Source organism: Malassezia japonica, chromosome 2 (assembly GCF_029542785.1).
Source record: "Malassezia japonica chromosome 2, complete sequence".
In the NCBI taxonomy this organism is placed as follows: domain Eukaryota; kingdom Fungi; phylum Basidiomycota; class Malasseziomycetes; order Malasseziales; family Malasseziaceae; genus Malassezia; species Malassezia japonica.
Window position 1 is genome coordinate 1,046,395 of NC_083371.1, and position 19,026 is coordinate 1,065,420.

A 19,026-nucleotide genomic window follows, 5' to 3' on the forward strand; every position below is an offset into this window, starting at 1 on the left:
AGCATTCGCCACGTGCAAGTCCAGAGTTCACTCATTTCGGCGATGACATAAGCTACGTGCCTATTGCGTCTTCTTGGAGTCCGCGAGGCGGTTCAGCGCCACGAGGCGTTCGGTAAGTGTGGGGTGAGAATAGTGGTAGGCACTGTAGAGCGGGTCATGGTGCATCGTCGAGAGACTGTGTGAAACAAGACACGTACTTTTGGATGTGCAACTTGACGAGCGCGCGGCCCAGCAGCTCAGTGTAGGGCTCCTGGTCCTCCGGCAAGGCCTCGCCAACCTTGTCGGTCGGCAGGCGGTGCACCGGCACGTTGCTCAGGCGGTCGACCCAGTCGACGACCGTCGCGCTCGGCTCGCCCGCCTCGTCTGCCGTCGCGCCCGACTCAATCAGGCGCTGCGCCTCGCGCTCGGCCGCCGTCTTCGGCGCACGTGGCAGCTCCGCAGCAAAGCTAGGTCAGAGAGCGCAACGTACCGATCCGCGGCGTACTCCATGCGGCGTACGATCGCATTGATGCCGAACTTGAGCAGGGCGTCCGTAGGGTTAAGCACGAGCTGGAAGAGCTCGAGGCCGACAATCACAGGGAGGTAGGGCTCGACGGCGATCGCGCCCGGCGAGGCTTTCGTCGCAAAGCCAAACGCACGGAAGAGCGACGCGTTGTGGATGAACAACGTAAAGAGCGAGAGCATCAGCACGAGGTTCAGCTGCGAGACGATCAGCAGTTTGGTCGGGTCCGAGTGCGCCCAGTGGCCGAGCTCGTGGGCGAGCACCGCCTCGATCTCGGCCGGCGTCGACTTTTCGATGAGCGTGTCGTAGATGACTGGGTCAGATGCAAAACGTACCGATGTGCTTGCTGCCGCCCGGGACCACACCGTAAAAGTAGGCGTTCGAGTGGCTGCTGCGCTTGCTGCCGTCGATCACGTACAGGTGCTTGAGCGGGAAGTTGAGCGCACTCGCAAGCGCCACGACGCGGTCGCGCAGCGCGCTCTCCGGCAGCGGCGTGAGCTTGTTAAAGAGCGGCTGGATGACCAGGGGGTAGAGCACGGTGCCAAAAAGGATGATCAGCGTAAAGAGCAGCACGGTGTACAAGACAAAGTAGTCGCCCGCCCAGCGGATCACCCACACCGCGAGCGCGATGAGCGGCGTTCCGATCACGATGCCCATCGCCCACTCCTTCAGCGTGTCCGAGACGTAGGTGCTAAAGGTGAGCTTGTTGAAGCCATGGCGCTCTTCGATGACAAAGTGGCGGTAGATGCTCAGCGGCACGGCGATCACCTCGTGCATCGCCGTGTTCACCACGACCCACATCGCCGACTTGGCCAGCTCATTGTCCGGCGCGCCCACCAACGCAAGCAGGTCGCCCGCCCAGACCCACGCGAGCGCGTAAAAGTCAAAGTACACCGCAGCGAGGTTGTAAGCATGCGCAAACGCGTCCGACACGAGCGACAGGCGCGCCTTGTCCTTGCCGTACGCCTGGCTCTTGACAAACGTGTCCATCGACACGTGGGGCACGAGTGCCTTGGGCGGCGTCGTCTTGTCGTACAGCCGCAGCTGACGCAGGGACACAAAAGTCTCGAAGAGGTAGACGGCCCATAGCAGCGTGATCACGAGCTGCTTCCACGGGATCCCATCCGAATCGAGATAGGCAGTGCCCGATTTCAGCTCGCTCACAGCCTGGTCGAGCCACGTCATTGTTGTAGTGGAGAGAGCGCACGGATGGAATTTCGAAAATAGCCCGATTCTACCAAAATCCGTCATCGTCGTCACGGCCCCGATCTTTTTTACTCGCGACGGCCTGGGCGCGGTACATGTCGGCGATCTGCTCCGGGCTCGTGGACTCTTCCGGGGTCTTGTCGTCGCGGATGCCTGGGTGAGTCTGGCGACGTACGGATGAAGCGGGGGAAGCGCAGCGAGATGCCGCGCGCGTCAATCATGCCTTTCGCCGCGCTGTACACCGGGCTCAGCGACAGGTCGGCGGTGAGGACCTCCCAGACGACCTTGGCTTCGAAAAAGACGTCGGGCTTGGCGTCGCCAACGTCATAGTAGCCTTTCTTGGCCGGAATTTCAAGCGCTTTGAGCGTGCTGTGGTGCGACTCGAGATCGGCCTCGGAGAAGCCGGTGCCGATCTTGCAGATACTCTGGTAGGTCTCTTGGTCCTCGTCGTCTGTGTCAGTAGAGCGACGTACAGCAAGCCAGGAGGAAGGCGCCATAGACATTGGTGCGCTTGCCCTTGCCGTAGTACCCTCCAATCACGGTCAGGTCGAGACTGTCGCCGGTGCCGGACACTGGGTGAGCATGACGACGTACAGTAATCCTTTTTCAGCTTGAGCCAGTTGATCGAGCGGCGGCTCGGCTCGTACGTCGCATCCGCGCCATTGAGCATTTTGACCATGAGTCCTTCGCACCCGCTCGCCACACTCTCGTCCAGAAACGTCTGGATCTCCTCGGTGGTGTGGCAGTCGCGGTGCGTCGCGATATCAAACTCGTCCTGCACTGCGGCAAAGTGCTCGAGCAGCCGTGCGCGGCGCTCCGCGAGCTCGAGGTGCAGCAGCGGCTCGCCGTTCAGATAGAGCAGGTCGAACGCAAAGATCTTGACAAAGACCTTGATATCCTCGGCCTTGACGTCCTTGCGCTTCCTGCGGCTCAGCTCCTGGAACGGCAGGAGGCGCCCTTCCGTCGCGTCGCTGCGCTCGGCCTGGGCGACGTGTAGCGGCTGCCATGCCACCGCCTCGGCGTCGAGCACAAAGTTGGTCACCGAGTCGCGCAGGCAGCGCGGAATCTGCACGACCAGGTCGGGGTATTTCATGCTCATGTCCTCCGAGTTGCGCGAAAAGACGCGCACTTCGAGCTTGCCGCTCGGCGTGCGGAAGCCGTGGACCTGCGCGCGCTCGCCATCGTACTTGTACTCGCACGTAAAGGTCTTGTCCTCGAAACGGTCGAGCACCTCGCCAATCTCTTTCGTGGGCTTCGCCAGCATGGGCTTGAGCGGGATGCCGGGCGTGAGCTTGACGCGCTCACGCAGCCCGTCGATGCCGTGCTCGAGGACCGCAGGCACCACAATATCGTACGATGGGAGCTCGCTAAAGACGGCCTTGACGACATTGGTGCCGTGCTCGAGGTGCGCGGCGAGGTCCTCTTTTTCCATCTCGGCGGCCTGCTCGCCGAGCGAGGCAAGCATCACGGCGTGCGCAACGGCGACCAGCACCGTTTTTTCTGCGAGGCCAATACGCAGCTTGCCTTCGAGACTGCGGATCAGGTACTTGCTCTCGTCGCCCGTGCACGACGCAAGCAGGCGCTTGATAATGCCGAGCTTCTTGTCCTGCGACTTGGCGCCGGCCGCGCGTGCAATCTCTTTGAGCTGCTTAAAGACGGCCGGGACGGTGAGCGTCTGCGCCTGGAACATGGTCGGCTGGTGCTTGCGCGAGGCGAGGGCGACCAGGCCCAGATCGCCTTTTGCCTCGAGGTCTTTTTTGATGCGTGCAATTTCGCGCCCGGTGCTCTGTGCGATGGCCTTGACGAGGAGGCCCTCGCCGATGCCGAGCTCCAGCCCTTCATAGTCAGGGCACAGGCGGTTGATGCACAGGTAGACGGCATACAGCAGATTCTCGCTCGCCGCCGCGACACTATCTTGGCGGCAGTGCGTAATGACCTGCACAAAGAGGTCTGTGACGTATTGCAGAATCTCGAGACGCTTTGTCGTCGCCTCGACTTTGGAAAAAGTATCGACGAGCGTCGCATACTTGATCGGCGTGCCCTGCTTCCAGCCCGGCTTGGCCGACGGGCGCAGCGACGCGCTCTGGATGAGGTCGGCAGTCTTTTCGGCCGCGACGGTCTCCTCCTGCTCCTCCCGCTCCTGCTCCTGCTCCTGCTCCTTCTCCTTCTCCTCCTGCTCCTTCTCTACACGTGCGCGCTTCTGCGCAGGCTCCGGCGCAAAGAGCGATCTGGGTCAGCCAGCACACCTACTCCAACGTCCTTTGCTTCGCCATAAGGAACGCGTCGCGGCGCGTCGCGCAACACTTTATAGCCACGTGATCCGTTCGCATAAACACTTGGCCGGAGCGACCGTGCGGGGCGATGCGGATCGAGGAGCTGATTCTCGATGGCTTCAAGAGGTACGTGGCGCGACTAACGCAGCTACCCCGTCCGGACGCATGTCCGTGGCTTTGACCCGAGTTTCAACGCGATCACAGGCCTAAATGGCAGTGGCAAGAGCAATATTCTCGATGCAATCTGCTTCGTGCTTGGCCTGACGAACCTGAGCTCGGTACGTGGCGCGGCTAACGCAGGTGCGCGCGTCGAATATCCAGGACCTGATCTACAAGCGCGGCCAGGCGGGCGTGACCAAGGCCTCGGTCACGATCGTCTTTGACAATACCGACCGCGAGCGCTCGCCAGTGTCGTTTGAGAACTACACGACAATCACCGTCACGCGCCAGATCGCGATGGGCGGCGTGTCCAAGTACCTGATCAATGGACACAAGGCGACGCAGCAGGCCGTCCAAAACATGTTCCAGAGCGTGCAGCTGAACATTAACAATCCCAACTTTTTGATCATGCAGGGCAAGATTACCAAGGTACTCAACATGAAGCCCGCCGAGATCCTCTCGATGATCGAGGAGGCGGCGGGCACGCGCATGTTTGAGGAGCGCAAAGAACGCGCGTTCCGTACCATGGCCAAAAAGGACCAAAAGGTGCGCGAAATCACCGCGCTTCTCCAGGAGGAAATCACACCGAAACTCGACCGACTCCGTGAAGAAAAGCGCGCGTTCCTCGAATACCAGAAAGCCTCGACGGAGCTCGAGCGGCTCACCCGCCTCGACAAGGCACACGAGTGGCATACGCTCCGCGGAAAACTCGCGCAGCGCACCAACGACGGCGCGGGCTCCGCCAAGGCCAAGCTTGCGGAGCACGTCGCGAACATCGCCGCATTCACGCGCCAGCTCGCTGCGATCGACGAGGAGCTCGCTGCGCTCCGCTCAAAGCGGGACGCAGAGCTCGAGGCAAGCGGGCAGCAGGACTCGCTGCTCGAAAAGGCCAAGAACCTCGCGCACGAGCTCGTCGAGGCCACGACTCAGGCCGAGTTCCGCCGCGCGGCACACGCCGAAGAGGCCGCGCGCGTCGAGACGGAGCGTGCGGCCCAGACTGCCGCCCAGGAGGCGCTGACGAACGAGCAGGCGTCGTTCGACACGCTGCGCGCCTCGTTCGACGAAAACAAGTCGGCGCACGACGCCGCGGCCAAGCGCGCGGCCGAGACGGATGCGCTGCTCCAGTCGCTGCTCACGGGTATCGCCTCGGACACGGACGGAGCGCACGGCGGTTTCCAGGGCCAGCTCGCCCGCTCGCGCTCGCGCGAGGCCGACGCGCGCTCCGAAATCCAGCAGGCCAAGGTCCGCATGGACCATCTCCAGCGTGAGCTGCGCAAAAAAGAGCCGCTTGCGCAGCAAGAGACCGGAGAGAGTGCCGGCCTCGTCGCCGGGCTCGAGTCGGCGCAGCGCGAAGCTCGCAAAGCGCACGACGGCGTCGAGCGCCTCGGTTGGGACCAGCACAAGTACGACGGCCTCGCTGCCGAGCGTACCGAGCTGGAAGGACGCGTGGCGCACCTACGCGCCGAGCGCGACTCGCTCCAGGGCCGCCTCCCGTCGGCGCTGCAGTTTACGTACGTGGACCCCAGCGCCAACTTTGACCGGTCCAAGGTCCGTGGCCTGGTCGCGAGCCTCGTCACGCTCGACAAGGCGCACCGCGCGTATGCGCCTGCGCTCGAGGCGGCCGCCGGCTCGCGGCTGTACAATGTCGTGGTCGACGACGACAAGACCGGCTCGCAGCTCCTGACGCATGGCCAGCTCAAGAAGCGCGTCACGCTCATTCCCCTGCGCCAGATCCAGCCGAGCATCGCCGACGGGCGGCGCGTCGACGCGGCGAAGCGCCTTGCGCCGAACAAGGTCGAGCTGGCGCTGGAGCTCGTCGGATGCGACAGCGAGGTGCGTGCCGCGCTCGAGTACGTCTTTGGCCAGACGCTCGTGTGCAAAGATGCCGAGACGGCGCGCCGTGTGACGTTTGACGCGGCTGTGCAGATGAAGAGCGTCACGGTCGACGGCGACACGTACGATCCCGCCGGCCGCCTCGCAGGCGGCAGCCGCACCGGCGGCGGCCAGAGCGTGCTGCTGCGCATGCAGGAGCTCGCCCACTGCGAGCGTGCGCTGCGCGAGGCGCAGGACGCGCTGCGTGCGAACGACCGCGAGTGGAGCGCGCTGCAAGAAGCGCGGCGCGCCTATAGCCAGGCCTCGGAAAAGGCCGAGCTTGCGCAGCACCGCGCGCGCCTCCTCCAGACGCAGGTCGACCAGAGCCGTGCGACGGTGCTGCAGGAAGAGGTGCAGGCGTGCCGTGCGGCGCTGGCCGAGCTTGAGGCCAGCATGGATGCGGCGCGCGCGCGCCAAGACGAGGCTGCGTCGGATGCGAAGCGTCTCGAGCGCGAAATTCAAGAGCTGCATGCCGACAAAGGCGGCAAGGTCGAGCGTGTGCGTGCGGAAGCCAAGGAGCTCAAGGCCGAGCTCGCCAAGCACGCCGCGGCGCTCAAGCCGCAGCAAAGCAAGCTGCGTGCCGCCGAGCTCGCCCTTGGGCAGCACGAGATGGACCGTGACGCGGCCGCCGAGCGCCTCGCCGCTGCGCAAGAGGCTGCTGCACAGGCCGCGGCGGATCTCGAGGCGGGCGAGGCGCATGTCGCCTCGCTCCAGGCGGCGGTCGACCAGAGCGAGGCGGAGCTCGCCGAGTCGCGTGCGGCCCTCCGCGCCTTCCAAGACGAGCTCACGGAGCTCGAGAATGCGTCGGCGACCAAGCGTCAGGCGGTTTCCGATGCCGAGATCGCGCAGCAGCAGCTGGCGCACGAAGTCGAGCGCGTGGAGCAAGAGTGCCGTGCGCTGGAGCGTTCGGTCGCCGCGCTGGAAGAGGAGCACCCGTGGATTGCGTCCGAGCACACGCTCTTTGGCCAGGCCGGCAGCGCGTACGAGTTTGAGAAGCACGACATGGGCTCTGTGCGCCGTCTCTGTGCGCAGCTCGCCGAGCAGCAGTCTGGCCTGCGGCGGCGCGTCAACCCCCGCGTGATGAACATGATCGACAATGTCGAGAAGAAGGAAGGGAGTCTGCAGCACATGCTCACCACCGTCCTGGGCGACAAGAGCAAGATTGAGCAGACGATCCACGAGCTGGACCGCTACAAGAAGGATGCGCTGCAGTCGACCTTTACGCAGGTCAACCGCGACTTTGGCGACATCTTTGCCGAGCTGCTTCCCGGAAACTATGCGAAGCTACAGCCCCCCGAGGACGCCGAGATCACGCAAGGCCTCGAGGTGCGTGTGCGCCTCGGCGCGACCTGGAAGCAGAGTCTCACTGAGCTGAGCGGCGGCCAGCGCTCGCTGATCGCGCTCAGTCTTATTATGTCTTTGCTGCAGTTCAAGCCTGCGCCGATGTACATTCTCGACGAGATCGATGCTGCGCTCGATCTGTCGCATACCCAGCACATTGGCCATCTGTTCCGCACGCGTTTCAAGGGCTCGCAGTTTATTGTGGTCTCGCTCAAAGAAGGTCTATTCAACAACGCGAATGTGTTGTTCCGTGCGCGTTTCCGCGACGGTACCTCGCTTGTGGATCGCATCACCCAAAAAAGCGCGTCCGAGGCCGACAAGGAGAATACCGGCCGCCCACGTATCGTGTCGGGCAAGCGCGCCCCCCGTCCGGCCGCCTGAGCGCCGCCAGCACACCTCTGACCGTGATCGGCGGCCCCCGCCGGGCGATCTGCACCTTTCCCCAACGGCTGCCGTCACTGGCGCTTGCCCTGCACTTTGCTGCACGCGTGCGCATCGAGTGGGATATTTCTGCAATTTATAGTTGCCTCGGTAGGGCCCTGCGCCAGAAGCCTTCTGCCGGGCAGGCTTGTGCCCCATTGACGACGATGTTTTCCCCAGTCTTTTGTGACGCCTTGCCGCTGGCGGCCGCTGCGTCGACAGACCCGAAGCATGGAGCGGCGAAGATTGATGTTCAGGTACGTTGGCTCGACTGATGCAGGTGTACACGCCGAGTCATCCGACCGGTGCCCTGTTGAAAAAGCTCCAGGAGCTGGATGCTATTTCCAAGCAGAACGGCGTGGTTTCCTACGGGAAGCGCAACGTGGGTGGTGGCGAAGTGACCTGCCACCAGGTCACGATCCTCGACACGGGCAAAGTGACGGCTGTCAAGGATCTTGGCACCGCCTCCAAGCTCCCGTCTGAGGTGAGCACGGCTCGCTCGACGCTACGCAACATTGGCGAGTCTGCGTACAACTTTTTGCTCGGCGGTGTGGCCGGCTCGGTGGGTGCGACACTCGTGTACCCGATTGACCTTGTCAAGACGCGTATGCAGAACCAGCGCTCGAACGTCGTGGGCGAGGCGCTGATGTACAAAAACAGCCTGGACTGCGCCAAGAAGGTGCTGCAAAAAGAGGGCTTCCTTGGCTTCTACTCGGGTCTCTTGCCGCAGCTGCTGGGTGTCGCGCCGGAGAAGGCCATCAAGCTCACGATGAACGACTTGGTGCGCAACCTCTCCCAGGACGACCAGGGCCAAGTGCCCATTGTTGCCGAGGTCATGGCGGGTGGTATTGCCGGTGGTTCGCAGGTGGTCTTTACGAACCCTCTCGAAATCGTCAAGATCCGTCTACAGGTGCAGGGCGAGATGAGCAAGGACCCCTCGCAGGTGAAGAACGGCGCGATCCAGATCATCCGCCGCCTGGGTCTCTTTGGTCTGTACAAGGGTGCGACGGCGTGCTTGCTGCGTGACATTCCCTTTAGCGCAATCTACTTCCCGCTGTACGCGCATCTCAAGTCGGACATGTTTGGCCAGACGGACCCCAGCAAGAAGCTCACCTTTGGCCAGCTGATCTCGGCCGCGTCGATCGCCGGTATCCCTGCCGCATTCCTCACGACGCCCGCCGATGTGATCAAGACGCGTCTCCAGGTCGAGGCGCGCAAAGGCCAGACGACGTACAAGGGCATTGGCGACTGCTTCGTCCAGATTCTCCAAAAGGAGGGCCCCGCGGCCTTGTTCAAGGGTTCGCTCGCACGTGTGCTGCGCTCGTCGCCGCAGTTTGGTGCGACGCTGGTTACGTACGAGTACCTCAAGAAGCTGCTTCCTCATCCCTTTGGCCCTACCTCGAACGCGGCCCGCCTGCCGGACGTGGTGAACGAGCAAGAGTTTAGGGAGGTGCAGGATGCCCTGAAGCTCGTCTCGAGCATCCACTACCTGTCGCGCACGGCGTAGACAGGCGAGGCGCTTGCGGCTCTTCTGTACATTAGCGTGCTCATAGCGATGCAGCAACGCATTTCCCTCGTGCATGGTATTTTCGGTATCTACGCTATGTTGGCAGCAGCGCTTAGAAGCCCATGCCGCCCATGCCGCCCATGCCGCCCATGCCGCCCATCGGCGGGGCAGCAGGCTTCTCCTCGGGGGCCTCCACGACGCAGCACTCGGACGTGGTCAGGAGCGAGGCAACGCCGGAAGCGTCCTGGAGCGCAGTGCGCACCACCTTGAGCGGGTCGAGCACACCGGCCTGGACAAGGTCCTTGTACTCGCCGACGCTCGCGTCGTAGCCAAAGCTGAACTCGCCAGGGTTCTCGAGCAGCTTGCCGACCACGACCGAGCCCTCCTCACCGGCGTTCTCCACAATCTGGCGCGCGGGGCGCGTCAGGGCGTTCTTGATGATCGACACACCGAGCTGCTGGTCAAAGTTGGCAGTAGTGATCGAGTCAAGCGCCTTAGAGGCCTTGAGCAGCGCAACACCACCACCGGGGACGATACCCTCCTCGACGGCAGCGCGGGTAGCGCAGAGCGCGTCGTCGTAGCGGTCCTTCTTCTCGCCGACCTCGACCTCGGACGAGCCACCGACGCGGATGACGGCGACACCGCCCGAGAGCTTCGCGAGACGCTCCTGGAGCTTGGTGCGGTCGTACTCCGAGGTGCTCGGGTCGTTCATCGCAGCGCGGATCTGCTCGCAGCGAGCCGTGATGGCGTCCTTCTCGCCACCGCCGTTGAGGAAGATGGTGTCCTCCTTGGTCACGGTGACGCTGCCCGTCGTGCCGAGCATGTCGGGCGTAGCGCGCTCGAGCTTGATGTCGAGCTCGTCGGTGAAGACGGTGCCACCAGTGAGGATGGCAAGGTCACCGAGGATGTTCTTGCGGTTGTCACCAAAGCCAGGGGCCTTGACAGCGCACACCTGGAGCTGGCCACGCAGCTTGTTGAGAATGCACGCGGCGAGCGCCTCGCCGTCAATCTCCTCGGCAATGATCAGCAGAGGGCGGCGCGACTGCGCGGCGGCCTCGAGCGTGGGGAGAATGTCCTGGAGCGCCGAGATCTTCTTCTCGCTGAGCAGCACCAGGGGCTTCTCAAAGTCCGTCTTTTGGGTCTTGACGTCGGTGATAAAGTAGGGCGAGATGTAGCCGCGGTCGAAGCGCATACCCTCGGTGATCTCGATCTCGTCCTCGAGGGTCTTGCCCTCCTTGACGGTGATCACACCCTCCTTACCGACCTTCTCCATGGCAGTCGAGATGAGCGTGCCAATGTGCTTGTCGCCGTTGGCAGAGATGGTCGCAACCTGCGCAATCTCCTCCGAGGTGGTCACCTCGCGCTTGTTCTGCTCGAGGTAGTTGATCACAGCCTCCACAGCCGCCTGCGAGCCACGGCGCAGGTCCATGGGGTTGCAGCCGGCGGCGACGTTCTTGACACCCTCCGAGTAGATGGCGCGGGCAAGGACGGTGGCAGTGGTGGTACCGTCACCGGCCACCTCGTTGGTCTTGCTCGCAACGTCCTGGACGAGGCGCGCACCGAGGTTCTCAAACTTGTCCTTGAGCGAGATCGACTTGGCGACCGTCACACCATCCTTGGTGATCTTAGGGCCACCAAAGGGCTGCTCAATGATCACGTTGCGGCCCTTAGGGCCAAGCGTAACGCTGACCGCGTTCGCGAGAAGGTTGACACCGTTCAGCATAGCAGCACGGCCATCGTTGGAAAACTTCACTTCCTTGTGGTTCAGCACAGAAGCCGACGACGAGAGCTGGCGCGCGCCGAGAGCACGCGGCGCACTCGCCTTGGCAGTAGCGCGCAAAAGAGACGACATAGCAAACGAGTAGCGAGAGAGTGGGGGTAGCCGGGGGACTTTATGCAACGCACCACACGAACTTCGCCGAATGCATTAGAAGAATTGCCACTATAGCCTACCAGGGGGCCCGCAACAGCCAGTAGCGACGCGCCGCGCCGCCTCCGTGGAACGCTGCGGAAGCGCGTGGAACCAAGCTCATTTCGGCCGAAGACGACGCAGCGGCGACGGTCGAGCGTCAAAAAGCGTCGCGTCGCACAGGCTCCAGCGTGCTTCTCCGCAATGGTAGGTGGCGTGGGCAGGGCTGACCGATAGGCTACCTCTACCATCCGTTCGATCAAGTCGGTTGTCCCGCTCCTGGACCGCGTGCTGGTCCAGCGCTTCAAGCCCGAGACCAAGACGGCCTCGGGTCTCTTCCTGCCCTCGTCGAGCGCTTCGTCGCCGCTCCCGGAGGCGTCGGTGATTGCTGCCGGCCCGGGCGCGCCTGACAAAGAAGGCAAGGTTGTGCCGGTCAGCGTGCAGCCTGGTGACAAGATTCTCCTCCCGTCGTGGGGCGGTAACCAGATCAAGGTCGGCGACGAGGTACGTTGGCTTTCCTTATAGCGTGCTAACCACAGGAGTACCTCCTCATCCGCGACTCGGAGATCCTCGCCAAGATCAAGGAGTAGGCGTGCATGGATGAGCCGCACACACGGCGGCCGCATCTGTTGTACTGAAATAGAAATACCTCGACCTATTGGGATATATCTCGCACGGCCATGGGACGAGGCGCCGCGCAGCGGCCAGTCGCGCTGTTCAAACGCTGATCGGCTTGATTTTGAAATTGAGCGAAATCAGGCTAAAGATGAGGCACTGGGTCAGCATCGTGGAGGCGCGCGCGCGTACCTTGAGGTCCTGGATCAGGTAGTACATCACACGCAGCCCTTCGGGGTCGTCGCTTTCTTGCACCTCGACCAGCGAGCCAATCTTGGACGTCTCGAAGGAAATGTGGTCCTTGCCAAGCCGGATCTCGAGCTCCTGGCGCCCGACGACATTCTTCTTGGGCCACTTTGCGTCGTCCTCCCTGCGGTTAGTGAAGGCGTAGCACACGTACTTGACGATCTCGCTCTCTTCGACGATGCGCCGCAGCTCCTGGATCATCAGCGGGCTAATCCACACTGCGTCAGTCAGAAACACGTACTCTCTTTGCGGATCAAGCTGTCATTGCGATAGTTGCTGTTGTTGGCGTAGCGCAAGCGTCCGCGGTTGTACTCGAACTCTAGGAACTCGTGGCCGTGCCGTCCTTGGTGCCCAGTACTGTAGGGTAAGCTGCGTGACACGCTCACGTACTAATACCGCACGTAGAAATCCGACATGGCTCCGCACGCGTCAGGTCCGCCGATGGCCGCCGCTGCGCAAAGCCTCAGCACGAGTTTGTGGAGGGCGATCGTGATTGGCCCCATGCAAACTCCGCCTTTTTGGAATGAATGACTAAGCCTTTTCATTTGTTCGATTCGATGTAGGATGCGCCCTTGTGGCAAGCACGGCGATTTCACAGCCAAGAACAAACGGCGCGATTTTACACCCACCCCGGATCCTGCTTACGCGTCCTTGCCATAAGCATGTTTGTCGAGGGTCGGGGCAGCGAGCTGCACCCGATGCCTCCGCTACATAAACGGTCCTCAGCCCGCCTGCGTCGGGCCGGTCCAAGCGGGGAGGAGGGCCGGATGAGTGACTTCCGGGATCCGGACCGAGCCAATTCTGGGCGGTCCTCGGATCCTTTGCTAGTGTGGAACGGAGCGGAACGCGCAGGCGTGTCCAGTCCGCCGTCGCTCCGCGCATCCCGCCCGCGGCTCGAGAACACGCTGCTGCTAAGTGGCTTGTCCGGCGAGTCTCCTCCGCCTTATACCGCCGTGGAGAGCGAATCGCCGACCACCGCGGCGGACGACACACCCACGGGCGCATCGACGGCTACAGACCTGAATACCAATCGGAGAGCACGCGCGTCAACGTTGCCGTGTAATGCGGTGCCTCTCGTCTCGCACGCCACTGCCCAGGTCGACGGCGGAGATACCGATACCGCCTCTGTCTCGTCTCTGGACCTCGTCCTACCAGACGAGTCGATTGCGCGCACGCAGAAGCGCATGCGCCGCGCGAGCGCGATTGTTGAAGACCGGCCTTCGGCCGCTTCGGTGACGAGCCCTTTAGCGGCAATCGTCCCCTCTTTCCTCTCGCGCAAGAGCTATGTCTCTGCTGTCGAGGCAAAGAAGGCCGAGGAGCAGCGCACCGACTCGGTCGAAGCGCTCGAGCCTCTTCCGGCCGCTTTTATGGTCTTGCTGCACAGCCTGCGTTTGTTTGCGACGGTGCCTGGCATTATCGGCACGATCCTCTGCTTCCGGCGGGGATGCGCTCAACTCGCCGTGCACTATCGGTGGTTCCGTACGATGGAGGACATGCGCACGCCGGGCGCGCTCGAGTACTTTATCTGCTGCTTCTGGGCGCTCTGCACCGCATTCCACGCCCTATCGCTCATGACGCTGCTGCTGCGCCGCTGGCTGATTTACTACGCAGTGCTTCCTTCGATCATTCGATTGGTTGCGTTCCAGTCTATTTGTTGGACGCTGGTGCGCATTTCTCTTTATCTTTTTGGGCCGGAGCAGCCGATCGGCGGCTGGCTGCTCGTCTCGAGTTTCACAGCTGCGGTCGATGTCGTGGCACGTTGGATCACAAGCAACATTACCGATTTGGACGACACGGAGCACGACGCACACGCGCACTCAGACTACCCTGACACGGGTGCATCGGACGGCGAGGGACTGTACAGCGCGAACGAGAGCGGCGCCTCGACGATGCCGTCTCAGGCGTCGCTCGCGCATCAGCAGCGCATTCGGCGGTACCGCGAGCAGAGTGCGCGACTCTTTCGTGTGCTGGTCGGCGGTGCTTCCGACGAAGAAAACACACTTAGCGACTCGGACTTGTCGGATACCGACTCCAAGCCGGAGCTCAGCGGGCAACGTGGCGATCTCGCGAGGCGCAGGCGCCTGCTGGACCCCAACGCGCCTGTGACGAGCGACAGCGACGCGCTGAGTCCCGCGCCCTATGCAATGGATGCGGCGCTGTGGCGCCTCCGTGTGGACGCGCGCCGCTCGCGTGCGCATCGCTCGCGGACGCAGCGCTTGCGGCAGCGGCGCAAGGCGAAGCAGTCTCAGATTTCGTCCTTCTTCCAGAACTACCGCGCGGCACGCATCCACTCTCGGCGCGTCTTCCACTGGGAAGTGGCCATGTGGCGCAATGTGATGCCCATCGCGTTGCTCGGCTACCTGTCGCTTTGGGTGCTGATTCTCGCCTGGTTCTCCCAGTCGCACTCGACGGATTCTCTGTGATACCCAAGCTATAGTAATGATATGTACTATTCCCCTACGTCTCCTTGTTCTTGGCGCGCACAGAGCACAGCGCGGGCTCCCATGGGCCAGCGTCGCTCACTTCGCATGCCTTGCGCGTGCTCTCTGGGGCCACGTCGCAGACGCAGTGGCCACCCAGGTGCTTCGGCCAGGCGTGCATGTCGACATAATTGGAGATGGTAGGGAGATAGTCGGTGCCGCAGATGTCGATCTTCTCGGCGGTTTGTGCAGGGAGCCAGCCCTTGATGTAGGACCAAACGGTAGAAAAAAGATAAGGCGCGTTGATGATTTGCACGCGTCCCGAAAGCTCGGGGAAGTTGTCGTCCAGAATGCTGAGCAGGCTCTGCAGCTGGTTTTTCATCGCCCAAAAGGTGCCAAGGCCGAGGCCTGCGACGTTGAGCACCATAAAGTTGTCGTCCACAAGGTGCCCCTGACTCATAGTGCATGCGAGGTACCGATAACGCACCGCCTCCTCTAGCGTCACGGCAAAGTTTTGCACGATGCGGTCGGGCGAAGTATGCGAAAAGACCTTGTCGGGATCCAAGTTGGACAGGTCCTGGATAAAGATGGGACGGCCGAGGCGGTCGGTCTTGTGGAAGTACATGCGCCAGCCATGCTTCGCCACCACGTCGCGCTCCTCAAAGGACCACTCGGTGCACAGCTGGTCCAGATTCACCGAGCTCTTCCACTTCTCCGCCCGAAGGTACATTTCGCGGGCAGCATTCACATCAAAGCTACGCGCACGCAGGAAACGCAGTAGCTGCACTTCCTGGTGCGGTGGTGCGTCCTCAGACTTCTCAATCACCTTCGCGTCCAGCAAGGACTGGCGCAGCGTGTCTAGCGCTTTTTGCTGCTCGCTCGAGAGGTTGCCAGGGTGGCCCGAGGCAGGTTTCTGCATAAGCATCGATACGTACAAAGCTCTTCGGCTCGGGCTCGGGCGTGCGCCGCGGCGAGCGGAACGGCGGCGTCTTGGACTCGCGCGTCGGGGAGCCAGGCACGCTCAGTGAAGCCATCCCAGAACCGCCGCCACTGCTCCCAAAGATATTCGGCATGCTTTTGCGAGTACGCCCATTCGCCGCGGATGTATCAGATTCAGTGACGTTGGAAAGACCACGGGACCGTCCCTTGAAAGCGGGCATCGTAACAAGCTAGGTCAAGAGCAAGGAAGCCTCGCCTTGCCCCGCCCCCACAGACTGAGCCAATCAGGTTTCCCATGTGGAGGCGGCCCGGGCGCTGCGGCGGTTTTCTTCATGCTGACGCAGGCGCAGGCCCGCCGTACGGCCGGCCTGCCTGCGCTGCCAGTGGAAATCGTAGCGCAGGTGGTAGACGAACTGTCTGGGCCTGCTTCAGAGGGGGAGATGGGCGCGGTGCGGGCGCTGCTGCGCCTCTGCTCCGTGTCGCGGAGCGTGCGCCTATGGGCCTTGGACGCTTTGTACAGAATTCTGGTGCTTCCGCGGCACGTACGCGACTTTCGCAAGTGGTACACGCGCATGCGGAGTGCGTATCCCCCTTTTCCGTGCGCAGGGCATGTGCATGGCATGTTTATGGGGGTGGACGATGTACGTGCCTCTTCTCACGCAGATTACGCGCCTCACGACCGTCTCGGCTGGCTGGGAGTCGGAAATGCTGCGCCTGTTGCACTACTGCGGACCTACCATTACGCACCTGTCGCTATGGCAGACGGAGTCGCGTGCGCTGCTGCGCGACGCCGCGCAGGTCAAGCGCACGACGGCTGCTGCGCAGCCGATCTGGGCAATTGGCGAGCAGCTCCTGCTCGACGATACGCCGGACGAGGAGATGTACGCGCCGGTCGACCCCGGCGACATCCCGCGCTGGCTCCAGGCCGAGCTGGATTCGGCGCCGGCCGATCAAGTCGCCAAGCAGCACGCCGCGCACTTTCCCTTCGCGCCGCGCGCCAACACGGCGGCCTTGTGGCGCGACCGGCCCCGGCCACGCGCGTGCACGCCACGATACCTGAGCCTTGTAATGAGTTACCCCTTTTACGAAAACGAGCGCCCGGACCTCTTTGCAAACATGACCATCTGGTCCGAGGTGGAGGAGCTCGACATCTACATGGCAGGCGACGCCGCCAAGTCGCTCTACCTCCTTGCGCGGCTCGGCGAGACAAAGATCAAGCGCCTGCGCGTGTCATCGGCGCACGCTTCGTTTGCGCTGGAAGTCGAGTCGTCTGCCGACGCCGAGCCGTCGGAGACGCGGCCGAAGCCATGGTGGACGAATGCGTGTGCGGCGCTCGACGAGCTCGTCACCTCGCGCGAGCTCGCGCAGGCGTTTGTGAACGAGTTTGCCGGGCGCTTTATGGACGATCCGCTGGTGCTCGAGACCGCGTGCCTGCGGCGCCTCGAGGGCGAGCCGCCCGCGGGGGCGTGGAGCAACGCGCCGCTGGAGGCCGAGCTTGCGGCCAGGCGCAAGCGCCTGGCGGTGCGCCTTACACTTACCCAGGGCAACCAGGCGATCTGGGGCAAGCTCAAGCACCGGCAATGGGACTTTCGGGAGCGTGCACAGTACGGCCGCCCCGGGGCGTGGTCGCTGCTGCTTCGATAGGTCGTGCAAGTGGTAGCACTAGCGCAGTACAGACGTCTATACGAGGGAGCTGGCCATCTGGCTCAGTGCCGCGCCCTGTTCGGGGTAGTCGCGGATGAAGTGCAGCTGTGCGCGCGAGGCGTGTTCGTAAGTGATTGCGTTCACCAGTTCGGGCTCGGTGCGGGCGATCTCGGCAGAGCGGCGGAAGTACTCGATCGCCTCCGGGATCTTGCTCTGCTGCAGGCTGAGCTGCGCGAGGGTCGCGAGCGCCACGTCACAGTCCGGGTCGATTTCGAGCGCCTTGCGGCACAGGTCCTCGGCGCCGGTCAGGTCCTGCTTCCACTGGAAGAGGACGAGGGCCTTGTTGATCATCGCGAGCACGTTTGTGCTCTTGGGGTCCGCGCGCTCCAGCTCGATGCTCTTGTCAAAGTTGGCGATCGCGTCCTCGTGGCGCTGCTGGTCGAGGAGCAGCTCACCGTAGTAGTTGTACGCCTCCGAAGCGTCCTCGAACGCCTTGAGGATGCGGCGGAAGGCAGCCGTGCTGCGCGCAATGTTGCCCAGCTTGTAGTTCGCCACAGCGTGCTGCACCTGCGAGAAGATGAAGGTGTCGTCGAGCGACGTCGACTTTTCGTAGTCGGCGATCGCCGCGTCGAAGTCGCCAAGGATAAAGTTGACCTGGCCGCGGTGGTAGTAGATGTCGGGGTCCTCGGCGTTCGCCTTGATCGCACGGTCAAAGTCCCGGAAGGCCTCGTCCTTGTCGCCGAGCTCCATGTGGACGCTCGCCTTCTTGACCCAGCTCTGGACATAGTCGGGGCACAGCTCAGTGCTCTTGTCAAAGTCAGCGAGCGCCTTGTCGGCGAGGCCAATGACAAACATAAAGGTGCCGCGCATGTTGTAAGCGTTCGCCTCGAGCTCCTTGTTGCTCAGACCCTGCTGGATGGCCTCGCTGAAGAGCGTCAGCGCGTGGGGGTAGTCGCGCGCCTGCAGCGCCTCGTGCGCGCGCTTCAGCGTGAGGTCGCCCTGCGGCGCATCGTCGGGGATCGTCGGGGGGCTCTTGGCACGGAAAGCCTCGAGGTAGGCCGTGACAAAGGTGGGCGACGGCAGGCGCGGCTCGCGCGTCTTGAGCTGCAGCTGCGCCTTGCCTGACGCGAGCTTCTTGAGCACGCGCTCGACGCTCGCCGTCGCGGCCGTGTCGCGGAAGTGGCCGAGGATCGCGACAGCGGTGAAGTCGGCGAGACTCTGCTCGAGGTGCTGGCGGGCAGCGTCGCCCTCCGCGCCCTGCGCATCGGCGGGCTCGCCGAGCTGCTCGGCGGCGACCGCGCGCCTGTTGAGCGCCTTGACGTATGTGCGGTCGATCTTGAGCGCCTCGTTGCAGTCCTTGATCACCTCCTGCGGCTTGTTCAGGTTGGCGTAGCACGCAGCGCGGTTGCTGAAGAAGACGGCCGACGGTGCGGCAGCAATCGCCTTGGTGTAGTGCGTAATCGCCTCCTCAAACTTCTTGGAGGAGTACGCCTTGTTGCCCAGACCCTTGAGGTGCTGCGCAACACCTTCGCGGCGCTCGGCAGGAAGACGCTGCACCTCGGCCGTGTCGAGCTGGGCCAGGTGGTCGTCTTCGGCATCATCGAGGATCGGGCCTTCACCCTTTTCCACTGACGTCTTGCTCTTCTTGCCCTTCTTGGCTTTCTTCTTCTTGGAAGAAGCAGGCTTGTCCCCTTCGGTGGTGCCCGCACCGGGCTTTCCGCCGGCAGAGGGGGCGCTGTTGTAGTAGTAGACACCAGCGGCACCTGCGACAGTTGCCGCAGCCGCCAGCGCAATCACCGCTACGCGGTTCTCTTGCACAAACCGAGCCAAACGGTTTGCAGATCCTTGGCTTGCCATTCTTCCAGCCACCGTGTTTCGGAACACACAGGACACGGCCCCGCAAAGACCCTGCCGACGCTGCACGTGATTTACACGGCCGAGCGGGCGGCTCGAGCGTCGTCAGCGCCTAACAC

At 63.0% G+C, this 19,026-nt stretch overlaps 11 protein-coding genes across 11 annotated transcripts; 5 read left to right on the forward strand and 6 right to left on the reverse strand.

The window, feature by feature from the left end:
- Positions 1–60: 60 nt before the first annotated feature.
- Positions 61–1,687, reverse strand: STE24 (Ste24 endopeptidase; the record flags this gene model as incomplete). The annotated part of the gene is made up of 4 exons (XM_060265627.1): positions 61–175; positions 198–446; positions 470–815; positions 838–1,687. The coding sequence occupies 4 exons, from the start codon at positions 1,685–1,687 to the stop codon at positions 61–63; spliced, it is 1,560 nt and encodes a 519-aa protein (XP_060121610.1).
- A 49-nt stretch (positions 1,688–1,736) lies between these two features.
- On the reverse strand, positions 1,737–3,981 carry MJAP1_001677 (uncharacterized protein; the record flags this gene model as incomplete). The annotated part of the gene is made up of 5 exons (XM_060265628.1): positions 1,737–1,861; positions 1,884–2,159; positions 2,182–2,280; positions 2,303–3,936; positions 3,959–3,981. The coding sequence occupies 5 exons, from the start codon at positions 3,979–3,981 to the stop codon at positions 1,737–1,739; spliced, it is 2,157 nt and encodes a 718-aa protein (XP_060121611.1).
- An 88-nt stretch (positions 3,982–4,069) lies between these two features.
- SMC2 (Structural maintenance of chromosomes protein 2) lies at positions 4,070–7,734 on the forward strand (the record flags this gene model as incomplete). Its single annotated transcript, XM_060265629.1, has 3 exons — positions 4,070–4,107; positions 4,130–4,259; positions 4,282–7,734. The coding sequence occupies 3 exons, from the start codon at positions 4,070–4,072 to the stop codon at positions 7,732–7,734; spliced, it is 3,621 nt and encodes a 1,206-aa protein (XP_060121612.1).
- Positions 7,735–7,940: 206 nt separating this feature from the next.
- AGC1 (mitochondrial aspartate-glutamate transporter agc1) lies at positions 7,941–9,280 on the forward strand (the record flags this gene model as incomplete). The annotated part of the gene is made up of 2 exons (XM_060265630.1): positions 7,941–8,030; positions 8,054–9,280. 2 exons carry the CDS (start codon positions 7,941–7,943, stop codon positions 9,278–9,280), a joined length of 1,317 nt encoding a protein of 438 aa, XP_060121613.1.
- Positions 9,281–9,392: 112 nt separating this feature from the next.
- Positions 9,393–11,132, reverse strand: HSP60 (chaperonin; the record flags this gene model as incomplete). Its single annotated transcript, XM_060265631.1, has 1 exon — positions 9,393–11,132. The coding sequence occupies one exon, from the start codon at positions 11,130–11,132 to the stop codon at positions 9,393–9,395; it is 1,740 nt and encodes a 579-aa protein (XP_060121614.1).
- Positions 11,133–11,393: 261 nt separating this feature from the next.
- hsp10 (mitochondrial heat shock protein Hsp10) lies at positions 11,394–11,779 on the forward strand (the record flags this gene model as incomplete). Its single annotated transcript, XM_060265632.1, has 3 exons — positions 11,394–11,396; positions 11,427–11,693; positions 11,729–11,779. The coding sequence occupies 3 exons, from the start codon at positions 11,394–11,396 to the stop codon at positions 11,777–11,779; spliced, it is 321 nt and encodes a 106-aa protein (XP_060121615.1).
- Positions 11,780–11,906: 127 nt separating this feature from the next.
- MNH1 (Protein mago nashi) lies at positions 11,907–12,466 on the reverse strand (the record flags this gene model as incomplete). The annotated part of the gene is made up of 4 exons (XM_060265633.1): positions 11,907–11,963; positions 11,997–12,268; positions 12,292–12,407; positions 12,447–12,466. The coding sequence occupies 4 exons, from the start codon at positions 12,464–12,466 to the stop codon at positions 11,907–11,909; spliced, it is 465 nt and encodes a 154-aa protein (XP_060121616.1).
- A 351-nt stretch (positions 12,467–12,817) lies between these two features.
- MJAP1_001683 (uncharacterized protein) lies at positions 12,818–14,473 on the forward strand (the record flags this gene model as incomplete). The annotated part of the gene is made up of 1 exon (XM_060265634.1): positions 12,818–14,473. The coding sequence occupies one exon, from the start codon at positions 12,818–12,820 to the stop codon at positions 14,471–14,473; it is 1,656 nt and encodes a 551-aa protein (XP_060121617.1).
- Positions 14,474–14,507: 34 nt separating this feature from the next.
- On the reverse strand, positions 14,508–15,630 carry MJAP1_001684 (uncharacterized protein; the record flags this gene model as incomplete). Its single annotated transcript, XM_060265635.1, has 2 exons — positions 14,508–15,383; positions 15,406–15,630. 2 exons carry the CDS (start codon positions 15,628–15,630, stop codon positions 14,508–14,510), a joined length of 1,101 nt encoding a protein of 366 aa, XP_060121618.1.
- A 399-nt stretch (positions 15,631–16,029) lies between these two features.
- Positions 16,030–17,053, forward strand: MJAP1_001685 (uncharacterized protein; the record flags this gene model as incomplete). The annotated part of the gene is made up of 2 exons (XM_060265636.1): positions 16,030–16,050; positions 16,073–17,053. 2 exons carry the CDS (start codon positions 16,030–16,032, stop codon positions 17,051–17,053), a joined length of 1,002 nt encoding a protein of 333 aa, XP_060121619.1.
- A 36-nt stretch (positions 17,054–17,089) lies between these two features.
- On the reverse strand, positions 17,090–18,910 carry TOM70 (TOM (translocase of outer membrane) complex component; the record flags this gene model as incomplete). The annotated part of the gene is made up of 1 exon (XM_060265637.1): positions 17,090–18,910. One exon carries the CDS (start codon positions 18,908–18,910, stop codon positions 17,090–17,092), a length of 1,821 nt encoding a protein of 606 aa, XP_060121620.1.
- Between the last annotated feature and the right edge of the window lie 116 nt (positions 18,911–19,026).